Here is a 16,147-nt window from a genome sequence, read left to right on the forward strand (position 1 = left end):
TTGACGTTAAGCCTGCAAGTTTGAATATGCACTAGCACTAGTCTGCTGGTTTCATACTTGCTAGTTGTGTTGGCTCGGCTCATGCATGACCATGGTTTACCAACCTGAATGCATTACTGTGAATTATCCAGGTTGCCCAGATTGACATGCTAAAGAAGATGGGTCTACAGCCAGATGGGATTGTAGGACACTCTGTGGGAGAATTAGCATGCGGATACGCCGATGGCTCCCTGAGTCACAGTGAAGCCATTCTAGCTGCTTATTGGAGAGGACGCTGTATTAAAGAGGCCAACCTGCCCCCTGGAGGCATGGCTGCAGTGGGTAAGTGTGGCAGCTGATGTATTCACAGGCTGTATTAAAGAGACCAACCTGCCCCCTGGAGGCATTCCTGCAGTGTTTGTTAATCAGATATAAAACGGAGAGCTTCCCTTCCTTGAGAATGTGTCTTTTGTTCACTAGTGGATGCTGTAATTTAGGGGTGTTTTGTCCTGTAAGAAGACTAAAGTGTCCGTGAAGAGCATGCTTGGGCATTGTTAGTACTGGACCAATGAAATAAACTAGTTCTGTAACTAGTAGCTTTGCAAATAAATCATCATCATCTAAATCATATATTTTTACTGGAAAACAAGATAAAAGAAAATACTAAACTTCCTTTAAACTAAAAGATACATTTTAACCTTTGTGTTTGGTCATTTTTGACTGAAATAATTTTTTCTGATGTAATAAAAATGGTTTCCTTTATTTGAGTGGTACAAGACTTGTGGATTTTAACCCCACTCGCCATATGAACACACACAAAAATTGTACTTGATTCGATAAGTCTAAGTGGTCGTAAAATAAAAAGCGACACTGTTTACTGTTTGCGGTCAAAATTGACCAACTATATGAAATGAATTGGAAAGACTAAATAACAGAACAATTTTTTTTTTTTATTTCTCAAAAACAATCTATACATCAGCCACAATACAGAACAAACACACACAGAAATTAAGGGGTGAGATTATACAACATGCTGAGTGCAAAACATGCATACACACACAATGATGACATTGTAACACACAGCATGTATATCATTTTGTTTGTAGATATATCTTCTTTTTTAAGGTTTGATGTTTTTACTGCAAAAACAAGACAAAAATTCTGATTAAGAAAAGGTTTTATTGCAGTTAGTGTTTAAAGTGTGTTTTAAATGCATTTATTTTTCAGTCCACAGGGCTGAAGGTGCCCATAATTTTACACTACTCTTTTACTAAACTTTCCGTCCTCTTTGTACACTTCCCAGGCCTAACGTGGGAAGAATGCAAAGCTCAGTGCCCACAGGGTGTTGTTCCTGCTTGTCATAATGCAGAGCACACTGTCACCATCTCTGGCCCTCAGGTACATGCTCTATGGCTCTATTTCTTTTTGTTTTCTCTCCATAGAAATTGAGCACCACCTATTCCGATTTAGTTTTTTTCTGAATAATGAAAGTATTCATAATAGAAAGTGTTTGGTTATGCAGGAGTCTGTCAGCAAGTTTGTCTCCCATCTAAAAGAGAGCGGTGTGTTTGCCAAAGAAGTGCGCAGTGCCGGTGTGGCTTTCCACTCATATTATATGGCTGGCATTGCTCCTGCCCTGCTGACCGCACTGCAGAAAGTGAGTAGTTTTAGAGATTTCCTCTCTCCTAGTGCCCTCTGGTGGTCATTAGGTTTTTGGTCAAAGACCCCTTTTGAAATGCCTACTTGCTGATTAATGAAACTTGTTTGCGGGGGTGGGCAAAGGTGATTTAGGTCACGTCCACACTTGTACGTTTTTGCCTCATTTACGCCTCTCATCCACACTAGAACAGCATTTTCCTCTACATTTCTTCTCTTCATTTCAGCATACTTTTGGAAATTTCAAGTTTTAAATGAAATCAAATTATTTTAGATGTGGCCTAATGCCACCTTTATGGTTGAAGACACCTTACAAATGTTTATTTTATTTTATTAATTTTTTTTTGTCACATTTCCTCCAAAACTCTTATTACTGCCAAAATTCTCAGAACTCTTTACTTTTACTTTTAGTTTTTAGACATTCCTAATGTTCTCAGTGGGGATTCTTGTTTGATTTTCATTACTTTCATTGCATTTATTATAATAAAGAAATTATTTTACTGTATCACAGTTAAAATTACTGTGACTGTAGTATGATCTACTTTTAAATCAGTGTTAATAAATTTAGATTTAAGTTGGTATAAACTAAAGGGAGTACAACCAATACTACCGTGATGTATAAATGCTTTACAATATAAACATAACACTTTTATTTAATTGATTTATTTTGCATTACAGTAATGAGAATAAGTTATTTTGGTGTAATGATAATGAGATTTGGAAAGGAAATCTGCTTCATTAAAATCATGAAAAATAACTTCTTAATGGTCCCAAAATAGCCCTTATGTTCTTAAAACAAAAACAATTCTATTAATTTTCTTTTGGTTTTTGATCATGAGATTCACCCTGTCAGAAAACCAGTTACCAGGACAAACAAGACTATATTAAAAACTGCCACAGTATGCTGCTGCTTGTCTCACACCACAGATAATTCCTGATCTCTGTTTGTGTTCTCACAGGTAATTAAGAACCCAAGGCCTCGCTCGGCACGTTGGATCAGCACGTCAATCCCTCAGACAGAATGGGACAGCCCACTATCACTCTACTCTTCTGCCGAATACCATGTCAATAATCTGGTCTGCCCTGTGCTCTTCCAGGAGGGTCTCAGCCATGTTCCAGACAATGCTGTGGTGGTAGAAATCGCCCCACATGCCTTGCTGCAGGTAAAAGTGCATTACTTTCCCATAGACGTATTGCATGTACTGACTTTGACACTAATCCAGTATATTTTACAGCAAACAGTAGAAAAGAAGCATGTCAACATCCTATTCCAATCAGTAAACATACCTTGAAGATTAGAATTTAGGTCAATTTTTATTATGAACATACCATTGATCCACCTACAGGCCATCCTGAAGCGTAGCCTAAAACCAACTTCCTCTATTCTCCCCCTGATGAAGAGAGGACATGCCAACAATCTGGAGTTCTTCCTCTCACACGTGGGCAAGATCTTCATGAATGGGTTGGTTTGTTCATCTTTAATTTTTTAAATGCCAGCATTTCAAATATTCATGATCACTAACACGCCCTCTTTTACCCTTGCAGAATTAATGTGGACAGTAATAAATTATATCCATCTGTGGAATACCCTGTTCCAGCAGGGACCCCCCTCATCTCTCCTCACATTCGTTGGGATCACTCCCAGATCTGGAATGTCCCCAAGGTGGAAGATTTCCCTGCTGGCTCAGGGGGATCCACCTCAGCCACTGTGTACAATATTGGTGGGTAGATCTTTATTAGTAAATTACATTTATCTCCAGCTGAATTGCAATTATTAAAGTTCAGAGATTTTAAGTTGCAAATATTCTCTCTATTTTTTACTCTCTAACCTTTGCCATCTTGTCATGCTTTATTTTAAACACCTGGCTTTGTTTTGTACAGACATGAATCCAGAGTCTCCTGATTACTACATGATTGGTCATTGCATTGATGGACGAGTTCTGTATCCAGCCACAGGATACCTTGTTCTAGCCTGGAGGACTCTTATGAGATCCCTGGGTACTGTCATGGAACACACGCCTGTTACATTTGAGGACATCACCATCCACAGAGCCACCATCCTACCCAAGACAGGTAAGAGATTTGATTTGTGTACATTCTGTCGATAAATATTTTGAGTAAATTTGATAATAAACCAAAAGAACTAGAAGGCAGCTAGTCCATGTGACTTGGTGCTAACTGGATTATTTTTGTGTGAACTATATCAAAGGATCTGTCCAATTGGAGGTGCGGCTCATGCCCGCCACTAACCGTTTTGAGGTGTCTGAGAATGGAAATCTGGCTGTCAGTGGTGAGTTTTCACATTGTTTGCTTAAAAGTCAACATGAAACAGCATTTGGAGCCCATTTTACTTCTGTAATTTGAAATATTTCTGGGTGAAACAGTATATTTAATGAAAAGTGGACATTCCATACCATAATGAACACAGACCTGAATTTGACTTTGCTAAAAATGCTTAATAGTCATTTTCAAGTGGCTTTGGGTTAACGTTGTGCTGTAGCACACATGGCCGATGTTAGCAGAAAAGGAAAATCTTTTTAGTTGATGAATCCTGCACAATAAGACCAGAAACTTGTATTATTAAAGTAAATGGGGTCATTGGTTTCATGTTGACTTTAAAATATATCTTTGCTGTTTTGTGAGTTGGCAAGACATTATATTTAAGATTCATTATTGCTCTTTACCCCTACGATACCCTTGGTGGTCAAAGGTAAGGTTAATGTCTTGGAGGATGCCGCACTCAACGCCTTCCATGCTGAGCTGGCTAAGCCAGTGGCTGCAGAGCAGGAAGATCCAAAATTGCTTTTGAAAGCTGGAGACATATATAAAGAGCTGCGTCTGCGTGGATACGACTATGGCAAGACCTTCAAGGGCATCTTGGAATCAAACAATGCTGGTAATTTCCATCTAATGCATCTAAGACTTTAATTGTGATGGTCAAATGACACTTTTTGGCCAATCCTAAGCTCTTGAAGAAAGTTTCTATTCTGGTTTTCACAGGTGACTGTGGAAAGCTTCACTGGACGGGTAACTGGGTGACGTTTTTAGATACAATGCTGCAGATGATTGTGGTGGGGCTGCCTGGACGTAGCTTGAGACTCCCCACCCGCATCCGCTCTGTGTGTGTGGACCCCAAACTCCACAATGAGAGCGTGAAAGACTATGCTGATGACCAGAAAGGTATTGGACTCAACCCCTGTGAAAGTCTGATATAACCTGACTAATTTAAGTTTCTGACCAAAATTCCTTTGTTTGCTAACATTCTCTTCAGCCATTAACGTCCATGTTAACCGTTGCCTGGACAACATCACAGCTGGAGGAGTTCAGATCTGCGGTCTACATGCTACTGTAGCACCTCGTCGCCAACAGCTTCAGACCCCACCCACTTTGGAGGAGTTTGCGTATGTTCCATATGTGGAGTCAGATTGCCTGAGAACCAATGAGAAACTGGGTGACCAACTGAGGCATTGCAAAGGTATGGATTTTTTGTATGAACATATTACTGGCATGCTGAAAATATGTTGATTTGCATGTTGAACATGTGTAATTGAGTAACCTTTAGTGACATCATCCTGAATCCAAAATATATCCTATATGCAGTATGAGCCTGTGTACTGTACCTCCCTGTGACTAAGAAAGAAAACTCAATGTACTTATTCTTCCTGTTTTGTTTGCACAGGTCTAATAATGCGTCTTCAGAGGAAGCTGGCCAAACAGGGAGTGAAGATCTCTATCCCTGGGCTAGAAGGTGCAGCAGAGGGTCTACTGATTGGAGCAGAGACAGAGAAAGGCCTGTTGCGGCTGCTGTCAGTGCTGTGCGGGCTGGAGCTAAATGGAAACCTGCGCTCTGAGCTGGAGCAGACAGTGCAGAAGGAGAGAGAATGTCTGCTGCAGGACCCTCTACTCAATGGGTTGCTGGACTCTCAGGCATTACGCCACTGCTTGGACACAACCCTGGAGAACAGCACCCCTGGGAAACTCAAAGTTCTGGAGGTACAGTAAAATGTTTGTTTAGAATGATAATGTAAATAACCTGAGCAGATTATTAAGAAAAAGACTCCTTTTCTTTAAGGTTCAAGTGGTTATTGCAGCTTTTTTCAGCTTTTTGAGACATCAAATAAAAGTACTATTATAATATATAAATTGCAGTACTGTTCACATTACACAAGATTTGTTGTTATCTGTCATATTCTTATCTTAGCAGCACTCATACTACACAACTGAATGCAGACGAGGTGCCCAAACTAAATGCAGACGAGGTGCCCAAACTAAATGTTACCAAGAGGCAACGCTGACCAACAGCAAAACAATGTTTTCTCACATAAATTCACATGAGAAATTGCACTGATCACAAGGTTTATCCAAGAATGGAGGATCATGATCAGCTTGTCAGAAAAACGAAAGAAAAGATGAAAAAAGAAATATGGCAGCAACAATGTTTGGAAGGACGTAAGCAGGGTATCTGGGTCTGTTTTGGGTGGAAAATAAAACTGCACTGTGTCAATTAGAGTGTGCAGACCATATATTTATTTGTTAAAAATCAAAAGGTAATCCAACAATGTGTGCAGTTTGGTTGGGCGCATAATCCTGCTGAAAGAGGCCACGGCCATTAGGGAATACCATTGCCATGAAGGGGTGTACCTGGTTTGCAACAATTTGACGTCCACATGAATGGACGGACCCAGTGTTTCCAAGCAGACCCGTCAATTTACACCTGCGTCAGATATGCTTGTGTAGTCTCGGGTGCGTTTCGTCATAAATATAAAATGTTTAGATCACGGTGTAGGTAATAAGGTAATAAGAAAAACACCTTCATAATTAATGACAGTGAAAAGATAGTGGTCAATGTTTTATAGAGGCACTGACTGATGATGATGAATAGAGGATGTTTTTACCATTTACTCATCCTTCTGTAGGCTCTTTCTGGTGATGGCCGTGTATTCTCCCGGGCTGTTGGTCTCCTCAATATCCAGCCAATGCTGCGTCTGGACTACACAGCCTCAGACGTCTCCACTGATCAGCTTGCTGCTCACCAGAGCTCCCTGGAGGAACAGGGCATCTCATCTGCTCAGTGGAACCCTCTGGAGGGCCCAGCAACAGGCACTCTGACTGGGGCTGACCTAGTTGTGTGTAACTGTGCTGTAGGATCGGTGACCAACCCTGCATTGCTGATAGAGAACCTGACTTCAGCTACAAGGGAGGGTGGATTTGTGTTGCTCCACACCCTACTAAAAGAAGACACTCTGGGGGAGACCATAGCCTTCCTTACATCTCAAAACAACAGGGATAGTTTGTTGACTCAGGTGTGTACAAGTGTTTTGTGATGGAGAAACATAATACAATGTATATTGCCAAGTTGATCAGATCCACAACATAGATAAAAGTGACATTTGAGTATCAACACTTTATTTAAATAATAACATTAAATAACTTGACATTGTTTTGTCTATTCTTTTATCTTGTTTCTTCTGACTGTCCTCTGTATTGTTCTCTTAATTTAAAAGTCTGTGTTTTGATTTCAGACTGCATGGGAGAAGCTCTTCCAGCAGGCCTCTCTGCAAGTGGTCATGCTTAGGAAATCCTACTATGGGTCAGCCTTGTTCCTTTGCCGCAGACAGACCCCTCAGAAACAACCCATTACCATTTCTGTTGACCCCACTGACTATAAATGGGTTGAGACTCTAAAGGTGAGTCCTAATCATCTAAATAAATTACATATTGTATACAGCAATGCAAACTAATTTACTATCTTTTTTTCTTCTTTTTTTAAGCATTGGGATTGTAATTAAAGAAATAGTTCACACAAAAATTCTGTTATTTATCAAACCTGAATGTTCACGCTGCTCTTTTTTTAAACAATGAAAGTGAATCGGGATGGAGGCTGTTGTGCTCCAAAAGTAAATCTGGTGGAGCCATGCAATAGCTTTGTGTGAGGAACAATTTAAAATGAATGCCATTATTCTCTAAAAAATCATCTTCTCTGCAGTATTTTATAAATCCCACAAGTAGAGCTGTCAAAATTACACAAGCGATTCATATAAAAAGTTTAATGCGTTAATTTTTCTTAATTGTGATTTAAGGCATTTATCATTAATACAGCATAAACACAAGTTGGAAGGGCGAAACCTTTGCCATATGTCCACCTGGACTCATTACACTGATGCACACACAGCAGTGATTAAGTGTCAGAGATAAAGTGATTGGAAAAGGAGCTCTTAACGCAATTCTTTTTGTACAAAACAAGCCTAAATGGAACTTGACAGAAATCAAGTATTTTTTAGCTTAAATAAGGCTCATTTTCACTATCACCAAAATGCAGAATGAGAATTTTAAAAATTTTCATGTGGAGTTCAAAGTGGTGCTTGATGCTCGCACTGATGCCCGACGCGAATCTTGAACGCGACTTGTACTGTTACAATTGCTGTAACAAAGCAGATAGCCACAGTCTACTGGCAGATTAATATAGTGGAGTGTGAGAGTTTTAGATATTTAATGCCCACTACAATAAATATGCAACCTATATGGGGACTAGTTTTTCCAATTAGTCAAACTCCTACTTAGACTTTGGGAAACATTTAATGATACTTGAATGTATGCTATTTTAGCATTTGCATTTCTGTCTTTATACTGTGGAAGGCTTTGTTTGGAAAATGTTAATAAAACATTATATTGTTACATATTGTTTTGTTTTCTTTCCTAAGAAGGAAATAAATGGATTTTGATAGGAAAAGGAGTATATTTAGAGTCATATTTCAGCACTTTTAAAATCCACAATTAATTACGATTAGCTACGCAACATTTCGTGATTTATTCGCAATTTAAACATTTTAATCGACTGACAGCACTACCCTATAGTATATTCAAATGCAACACCAAGTGTTGAACTTCTCCTTTTGTGTTTCATGTTAGAAACATTACATGATTAAAACGGCATCAATGAAATAAGAATTTTGGGTGTACATCTTGAGATTGACAACTGGCTCGTTAAAGATCTGAATGAAATGAATCCACATGTATACAACCAAAACTCTCTCTTTCTTACATCAGAGCACTTTGGCTGAGTCCTCTGATTGTCCAGTCTGGCTCATGGCCACCCAGGGTCATAATGGAGTGGTGGGAATGGTGAACTGCCTCAGACAGGAGCCTGGAGGCAACCGTATACGGTCAGTCCACTTACTGTGAATTTAGTCTGAAAGACCCATTAATGCACTTTGTGTTCCATACTACTGTAATGCCATCAGATTGTTGATATCAGTTACAGTTATGCAGTTCTCACATATTGACTGGGCTTTTGAAAGCCCACAGTAAACAGATTGTGATATTGATCTATATGTCTTTTTTTTGTTTTGTTTTTTTTGTCCCCACTAGGTGTGCATTTGTTTCTAATCTAAGTAAGAATGAAGCAGCCCCCTCCCTTGTTGCTACACATAAGGACATGCGGGATGTGCTACAGAGGGATTTGACCATGAACGTGTACCGTGATGGACTGTGGGGCGCATTCAGACACCAATTACTCACACAAGGTGAAAAAATATATTATCTTATTATCCTTTAAATGTAATTTCTCTATGACGATATATCAGCTGATGTACAAAGATGGTGAGGAATTAATGTAACAAGAGTTTCATAATGCTTTTCAATGTGTTTATGTTGGCCTCAAGACCCATGAAATCAAAATGTTTTTGTTTTGTAGCTTTTAGTCCATGTGTGTTAGCTGTGATGCTGTCTATAGAGTACTTCTTAACATTGAAAAGCAGATATACACTTAAAATATATCTTCCTGGAAAATGGACCAAAAATATTTCACTTCTTTTTTACTTAGCAGATTTTTGTATGATCAAAAGCTTTATAGAATGAGAATGTCCCTCTCCATAATACCACCTGCCAGTGTGAATGGCCCTTTTATTGTAACTGATTGAATTGAGTCTTTTGAGTGTGTTTTGATCCTTCTTTATTCTGTGTGTTCATGCATAGATCTAAGTGAGGAGTTGACAGAGCAGGCATATGTGAATGTCCTGACTCGTGGTGATCTCTCGTCATTGCGCTGGATCGCTTCACCGCTACGTCATTTTGTCCCTTCCAGCCCAAATGTACAGCTCTGCCGCGTTTACTACGCCTCCCTCAACTTCAGAGACATCATGCTGGCCACCGGAAAACTGCCTCCGGATGCAATCCCTGGTTCGTACCCCAACCCCATTTCCAATAGCTCTGACCCCAGCTTAGCTGGTATATGCAAAAAAAAAATTATTTCACTGTATATTTGCAAAAATGTATAATGTGTGACAAAATAAAGGCTGCTTCTATGGCTGCTTCTAATATAAGTGAGATATTTCACATTGGTTTGCCTCTAGAGTAGTGGATGGCTAATAGGTGTTTGTTTTTTTTATTTCACACATCTTGTTTTTTTATATATATATATATATATATATATATATATATATATATATATATATATATATATATATATATATATATAACTACTTGAAAGTCTACTGTGTTTTATTGTGTTATTTTGCTTGTGCAGGAGATATAGCATTGCAGCAGTGCATGCTGGGAATGGAGTTTTCAGGACGAGACCCCAGTGGGCAACGAGTGATGGGTTTGCTGCCAGCTAAAGGCCTGGCCACCTGTGTGGATGCAGACAAACGCTTCCTTTGGGATGTTCCCTCTAGCTGGTGAGACCCTAACACCTCTGCTCTTTTACCATTGTATGTGAACATGCTAGACGGAAGTCTTTGCTCGTTGTGCTATATTTCACTCAGTGTTGGGTGTATCCAGTTACAAAGTAGTTAGAAACTGTAATTGAATTACTTTGAAGTAAAAGTAGTGTAACACATTACATTGTAAATGCTTGTAATCAGATTACAGTTACTGACTTTTCAATTAATTACTTTTAAGTTAAGTGCTTGCATTAAATTAATATGTATAAAACATTTAAAATATGAATTCATATTTTTAATGTGCGTTTCTAGGAAAATTTGTTGAAAGTAACTTAAAAGTAAAATCATTAGTAATGTGATTCATTTTTAGATGAAGTAACAATTAATCTTATAAAATTTTGAGAAAAGTAATTAGTCATTTGTAGTGGATTACCTATTTTGAGTAACTTACCCAACACTGGTCTCATTGTTTCTTTTTTTTTGTGTCTTGCACAGGAGTGTGCCATTTTTTTAGAAGCTGTGACAGGTTTAAAAAGAACGGAAACTTTTAAAAGTGCGTCTCGAGACACCTGAATTCTGTTATATTTGTTGCATAGTGTTTGGTCTAAAATAACCCTTGCACTCTGAATCAAAGGGGCATCTTTCTCTGTACTTTCAACACTTATTAAAGCTGTGGTTATGTTTAGGACTCTGGAGCAGGCTGCCTCCGTTCCAGTGGTGTATGCCACAGCATATTACTCCCTGGTGGTGCGAGGACGTCTGAGGCCTGGAGAGAGTGTGCTGGTCCACTCTGGCTCTGGGGGGGTCGGACAGGCTGCTATTGCTATTGCACTTAACATGCGCTGCAGAGTCTTTACGACTGTTGGTGAGTGTCACAATTTGTTTTACTCAAATGTTTAAAGCTGAAGTGTGTCATTTCTGGCCCACGTCTTCCATTGGTTGACAAGTAGATATTCCCAGCCTAAACTCACTCTATTGGTTAATTCATTGGGCTGGTTTGGATGCCCAAAGAGAACAATGTGGAAAATAACAGCTACTGTGTTTTTCAGTTTTCAGGGAAACCAGCCTTCAAATAGTTTACTAATCGTTGTCTCTGCATATTAAGCTGGGCTAGGAGAAAGTATTTTAACAAATATATCCACCAGACCATATGCAGTACACACACACACACACACACACACACACACACACATACACACATACACACATACATACATACATACATACATACACACACACACACATATATATATATATATATATAAAAACAGTGGTAGTGGCAAATGCCTTCTAAATTACTAATCCCTGATGTGCATCTCATTTTGATTGACAGGTTCTGGAGAGAAAAGGGCGTATCTGCAGGAGAGATTCCACCAGCTCACAGCAGAATCTTTCGCTAATTCTAGAGATGCCTCCTTCGAACAGCATGTACTGCTACACACTCAAGGCAAAGGTAAACTGACAACATTATAATGACTCTTATCATGCAGCAACATTGTATTTGATGATATTGCTCCTTATGCACTGTGTACTGCAGCATTAAACCACTGCTCTTGTGACTATTTGTTCTCAGGAGTTGATTTAGTACTCAACTCACTTGCTGAAGAGAAACTGCAGGCGAGCTTGCGCTGTTTGGCCAGGCATGGTCGTTTCCTGGAGATCGGCAAATATGACCTTTCCAACAACACGCCACTAGGTGCATCTTAGATCTATATCCATTGTTAAGTCAATCCACAACTGACATACTGTACTTTCACTTTAAATTCATAAAATCTCAAAGAAAAGCCATTAAAAAAAAAAAAACAGTCATTTAGCGAGTGTCAACCATAGAATTCTAGTAACACTCTTTCTTTTCAGGTATGGCTCTTTTCCTGAAGAACGTGGCCTTCCATGGCATCCTTCTGGATGCTTTATTTGAGGAGGGAAACAGGGAATGGGAGGAGGTATCAGAGCTGCTGAAGAAGGGAATTGACAGTGGTGTAGTGCAGCCATTAAATACCACCGTCTTTGAGAGGAACCAGGTGGAGGATGCCTTTCGCTACATGGCTCAGGGCAAACACATCGGCAAAGTCCTGCTGCAGGTAAGTCCTCTGGTTAAAGATCTTGAGGCTGCCTCAGAAATTAGATATTGCAATAATAAGTGGTGCTTGCTAAGGCTTAATATTAAGGACAGATGAGGCTTGTTAAAGGAATAGTTCACCCAAAAATGAATATTCTCTCTTCATATACTCACCTTCATACCATCCCAGATGTGTATGACTTTAAGATTTTTAGAAGAATATCTCTGCTGTATCGGTACTTTGAAATTCAAAAAGTACATAAAGGCAGCATAAAAGTAATCCATATCTTCAGAAGCGATATGATAGATTTGGGAGAATTCACATTCTTTGTGCATATCGCCACCTACTGGGCAAGAAGGAGAATTTATAGGAAAAAAAACAACTATATTGATTGGTTTCTCACCCACACACATCATATCGCTACTGGAGGCATGTATTTAACCACTTGAGCCATATGGATTACTTTTATGCTGACTTTATGTTCTTTTTCGGCTTTAAGGTTTTGGAATCTGTTGACTTGCATTGTATGGACCTTCAAAGCTGATATATTTGATCTCTGTTTTTGTCTCCTACTTCTCAGGTACGTTCAGAGGAGAAGAGCAGTGCAGTTTCTACAGTTGCTCCTCTTTCTCTTCCCGCTATCTGTCGTACCTTCTGCCCTGCCACTCTATCATACATTATCACTGGAGGTCTAGGTGGTTTCGGGTTGGAGCTGGCCCATTGGCTCACTGAGAGAGGTGTTCGCAAACTTGTGCTCACGTCACGATCTGGCATTCGCGACGGTAAATATGCTGAAGGATTTCATTTTGATAAGCGTTTGAGAGTGTTACCTTTGCATTGACTTACATGGTCTTGTTTATGTTGGTCAAGTACTTATATGTATTGACGTGTTTGCTAGGTTATCAGGCAAAGCGTGTTCGGGAGTGGCAGGCCATGGGTATCCAGGTCCTTGTGTCTACTAGTGATGTCAGCACACTGGAAGGGACGGAACGTCTCATCACTGAGGCCTGCAGGTTGGGTCCAGTCGGTGGCATCTTCCACCTTGCCATGGTAATGTTCAATCATTGCTTTCAATTGACTTTCGATGGCAGTCGATGAAAGGATTATCATGTAATTTATATCTCTGTTTATCTGCTCATCTAGGTCCTTAAAGATGGCATGCTGGAGAATCTCACTCCACAGCAGTTCATTGATGTCAATAAACCCAAATATGATGGAACTATCCATCTTGACAGGTAGGGAGGGCTTAATGCTGTGAAACAGATGGAATATTGTTTTTACTTGCTGTTCACTATTGCCACTCTTGAGTGCTGTCAATTTAACACTATTAGTGTTATATAGTGTATAGTGTTATTTAAAAAAGTGTAAAAGTATAACCACAAGATGTAAACATTATACATGTTGACATGATTTTTGTGTGATTTTAAAATCACTTTCTAACCTTATCTATGTGAATTTATATCCAGTATTACAACTTTGTTATAATGACGATGTAACATAGACAAACCTTGTAATCTGGTAAATGCTGTACTGCAAATAAATCCATGATTTTGGCTATGCTTTTCATACATGAGAAAACTGTGCATTTTAACATTTTTTTTTTTGACTGGCTTTAATCACTTTATTGTGTGTTTATATATTATTATTTTTTTTTTAAATGAGGGATGAGTTGAAATTATTTTGTAGTTGTCAACATAATGCCACAAATGCTGTTCATTGATATTAATCCCGGAACATTCCTTTAATCATGCCTCTGGCTAATGTCTGTTCAATTCTGCCACAGTACTGTTGGGGGCTTTACTCAGTAAATGGTGATATGCAATTAGATTACATTATTAAAATGTTTAAAAAAAACTTTTTCCCTTATAGTGTGACTAGGCAGAAGTGCCCACAGCTTCAGCAGTTTGTGGTTTTCTCCTCGGTCAGTTGTGGCCGTGGTAACGCTGGCCAAAGCAACTACGGCTTTGCCAACTCTGCAATGGAGCGGGTGTGTGAGCAGCGTCGCCACAACAACCTGCCGGGCCTGGCCGTGCAGTGGGGCGCCATTGGTGATGTGGGCATCGTTTTGGAGACCATGGGTGGCAATGATGCAGTGATTGGTGGCACGTTGCCCCAGCGAATGACTTCCTGTTTGGAGGTTCTGGATAGGTTTTTGTGCCAACAGAGGCCTGTGATGTCCAGCTTTGTGCTGGCAGAAAGAGTGGTGGTTGCTAAAGGAGAAGGAAGTGGACAGAGAGACCTGGTGGAGGCCGTGGCTCATATTCTAGGTAATGGGAATGAAACGTCATTACCATTTGTCTTACAATTTGTCTATTTATTCTAAGACATATGGTTTAAATTGAGTATCTTATTTATACTGTAGACTTTATATCTAATTTTCCTGTAATAAGTGTATTAAATGTGGCACATTCTGAGAACTGTACAGCGTTGATTGTCTGGCTGCTAACACAACCCAATTTCCCAAATTAGTCCTCTGTTTTTCTGCCTCGCTATTTGACTTGCATAAAAAAATGCATAAATAAAACTCCAATCCATGCAAGTTTGAGGCCATTTATAATGTATTTTTTCATGCTTTCAAAGATGTCACCTCTTCTGCTCAGGTGTTCGTGATGTAAACAGTCTAAATGCTGACGCCTCATTGGCTGATCTGGGTCTCGACTCACTGATGGGTGTGGAGGTCAGGCAGACACTGGAGAGGGATTACGATATTGTCATGGCAATGAGGGAAATCAGACAGCTTACCATTAACAAGTTAAGGGAACTCTCCAGCCAATCAGGAGGGACAGAGAGTGAGTGTTTACGACTAATGTGTCCACTAGGATAATTATTCATACAGAAAGTTTAAATAAATTTTACATGCAATGATATATGCTAGATTTGATTACTCTCTGGAATACTTGATTCTGGCATTTTGTGTGTGAATGTAAGTAAGAAAATAGAAGAGAGATGATTCATCAGTCTTATAATGCTCCTTATAATGATCTTCTAGAATCACGAGCTGCTCTTGCAAAGCGTTCTGGTACTCAGGCTCTGCTGGAGTCAGATTTGAGCCGGATGCTGGTGAACCCAGATGGCCCCACGGTGACCCCGCTGAATGATGTCCAGAGTGCTGAGAGGCCCTTGTTCCTCATCCACCCCATAGAGGGCTCCATCGCCGCCTTCCACACTCTCACCGGCAAGCTTAACCTGCCATGCTATGGCCTACAGTGCACCAAAGGTACAAACACAAGCCCTGTGATCACGGAATCACAATCGTGTAAAAGTACACAGAGAAAGTACAGCAAACAAAATAACCTTTTCTTTTTTTTTTCGTGGATGTTTTTAAGTGCACAACAAACAAATTGTAATGGTATTTTAATTGTATTTAATTTTATACAAAAGAAATAATTGTTTTTAATTATTTTATTTTTCTAATCTAAAGCCAGTAATTAAATTGAAACAGAACAGAAACTTTATACAATTTGCCATTTTTAGGTTCAGCCCTGTAATATATTTTCTTCTTTTGTGTGTTTTTATCTGTAGCTGCCCCATTGGACAGTATTCAGAGTCTTGCTGCATACTATGTGCAGTGCTTGATGCAGGTGCAGCCAGAGGGGCCGTATCGCATCGCTGGCTACTCGTTCGGAGCATGTGTGGCTTTTGAGATGTGCTCGCAGCTGCAGACAGCCAAATGCCCTGTGGAATATCTCTTCTTGTTCGACGGCTCACATTCTTATGTGGCGGCATATACACAGGTACAATAAAAGGTCTCAGAAAACATCAAAATAATACAATGTCTTAAATTGCCACATA

General features: G+C 39.5%; 1 protein-coding gene across 1 annotated transcript in view; it reads left to right on the forward strand.

Moving 5' to 3' along the window:
• Positions 1-16,147, forward strand: part of LOC127626440 (fatty acid synthase-like) — a 41,413-nt gene that overhangs the window by 19,565 nt on the left and 5,701 nt on the right. The window contains exons 11-39 of the mRNA XM_052102212.1: positions 132-321; positions 1,283-1,377; positions 1,502-1,636; positions 2,595-2,798; positions 2,982-3,097; positions 3,181-3,356; positions 3,517-3,708; positions 3,845-3,925; positions 4,346-4,531; positions 4,636-4,815; positions 4,907-5,110; positions 5,315-5,628; positions 6,552-6,938; positions 7,158-7,322; positions 8,683-8,798; positions 9,004-9,158; positions 9,610-9,813; positions 10,160-10,310; positions 10,982-11,160; positions 11,629-11,748; positions 11,869-11,991; positions 12,153-12,376; positions 12,936-13,137; positions 13,254-13,405; positions 13,499-13,590; positions 14,225-14,622; positions 14,956-15,144; positions 15,345-15,572; positions 15,878-16,089. Coding sequence (XP_051958172.1) covers positions 132-321; positions 1,283-1,377; positions 1,502-1,636; positions 2,595-2,798; positions 2,982-3,097; positions 3,181-3,356; positions 3,517-3,708; positions 3,845-3,925; positions 4,346-4,531; positions 4,636-4,815; positions 4,907-5,110; positions 5,315-5,628; positions 6,552-6,938; positions 7,158-7,322; positions 8,683-8,798; positions 9,004-9,158; positions 9,610-9,813; positions 10,160-10,310; positions 10,982-11,160; positions 11,629-11,748; positions 11,869-11,991; positions 12,153-12,376; positions 12,936-13,137; positions 13,254-13,405; positions 13,499-13,590; positions 14,225-14,622; positions 14,956-15,144; positions 15,345-15,572; positions 15,878-16,089 — 5,370 coding nt within the window. The remainder of the gene's footprint in view (positions 1-131; positions 322-1,282; positions 1,378-1,501; positions 1,637-2,594; positions 2,799-2,981; positions 3,098-3,180; positions 3,357-3,516; positions 3,709-3,844; positions 3,926-4,345; positions 4,532-4,635; positions 4,816-4,906; positions 5,111-5,314; positions 5,629-6,551; positions 6,939-7,157; positions 7,323-8,682; positions 8,799-9,003; positions 9,159-9,609; positions 9,814-10,159; positions 10,311-10,981; positions 11,161-11,628; positions 11,749-11,868; positions 11,992-12,152; positions 12,377-12,935; positions 13,138-13,253; positions 13,406-13,498; positions 13,591-14,224; positions 14,623-14,955; positions 15,145-15,344; positions 15,573-15,877; positions 16,090-16,147) is intronic.

The sequence above is a fragment of the Xyrauchen texanus genome, chromosome 33 (genome assembly GCF_025860055.1).
Source record: "Xyrauchen texanus isolate HMW12.3.18 chromosome 33, RBS_HiC_50CHRs, whole genome shotgun sequence".
In the NCBI taxonomy this organism is placed as follows: Eukaryota; Metazoa; Chordata; class Actinopteri; order Cypriniformes; family Catostomidae; genus Xyrauchen; species Xyrauchen texanus.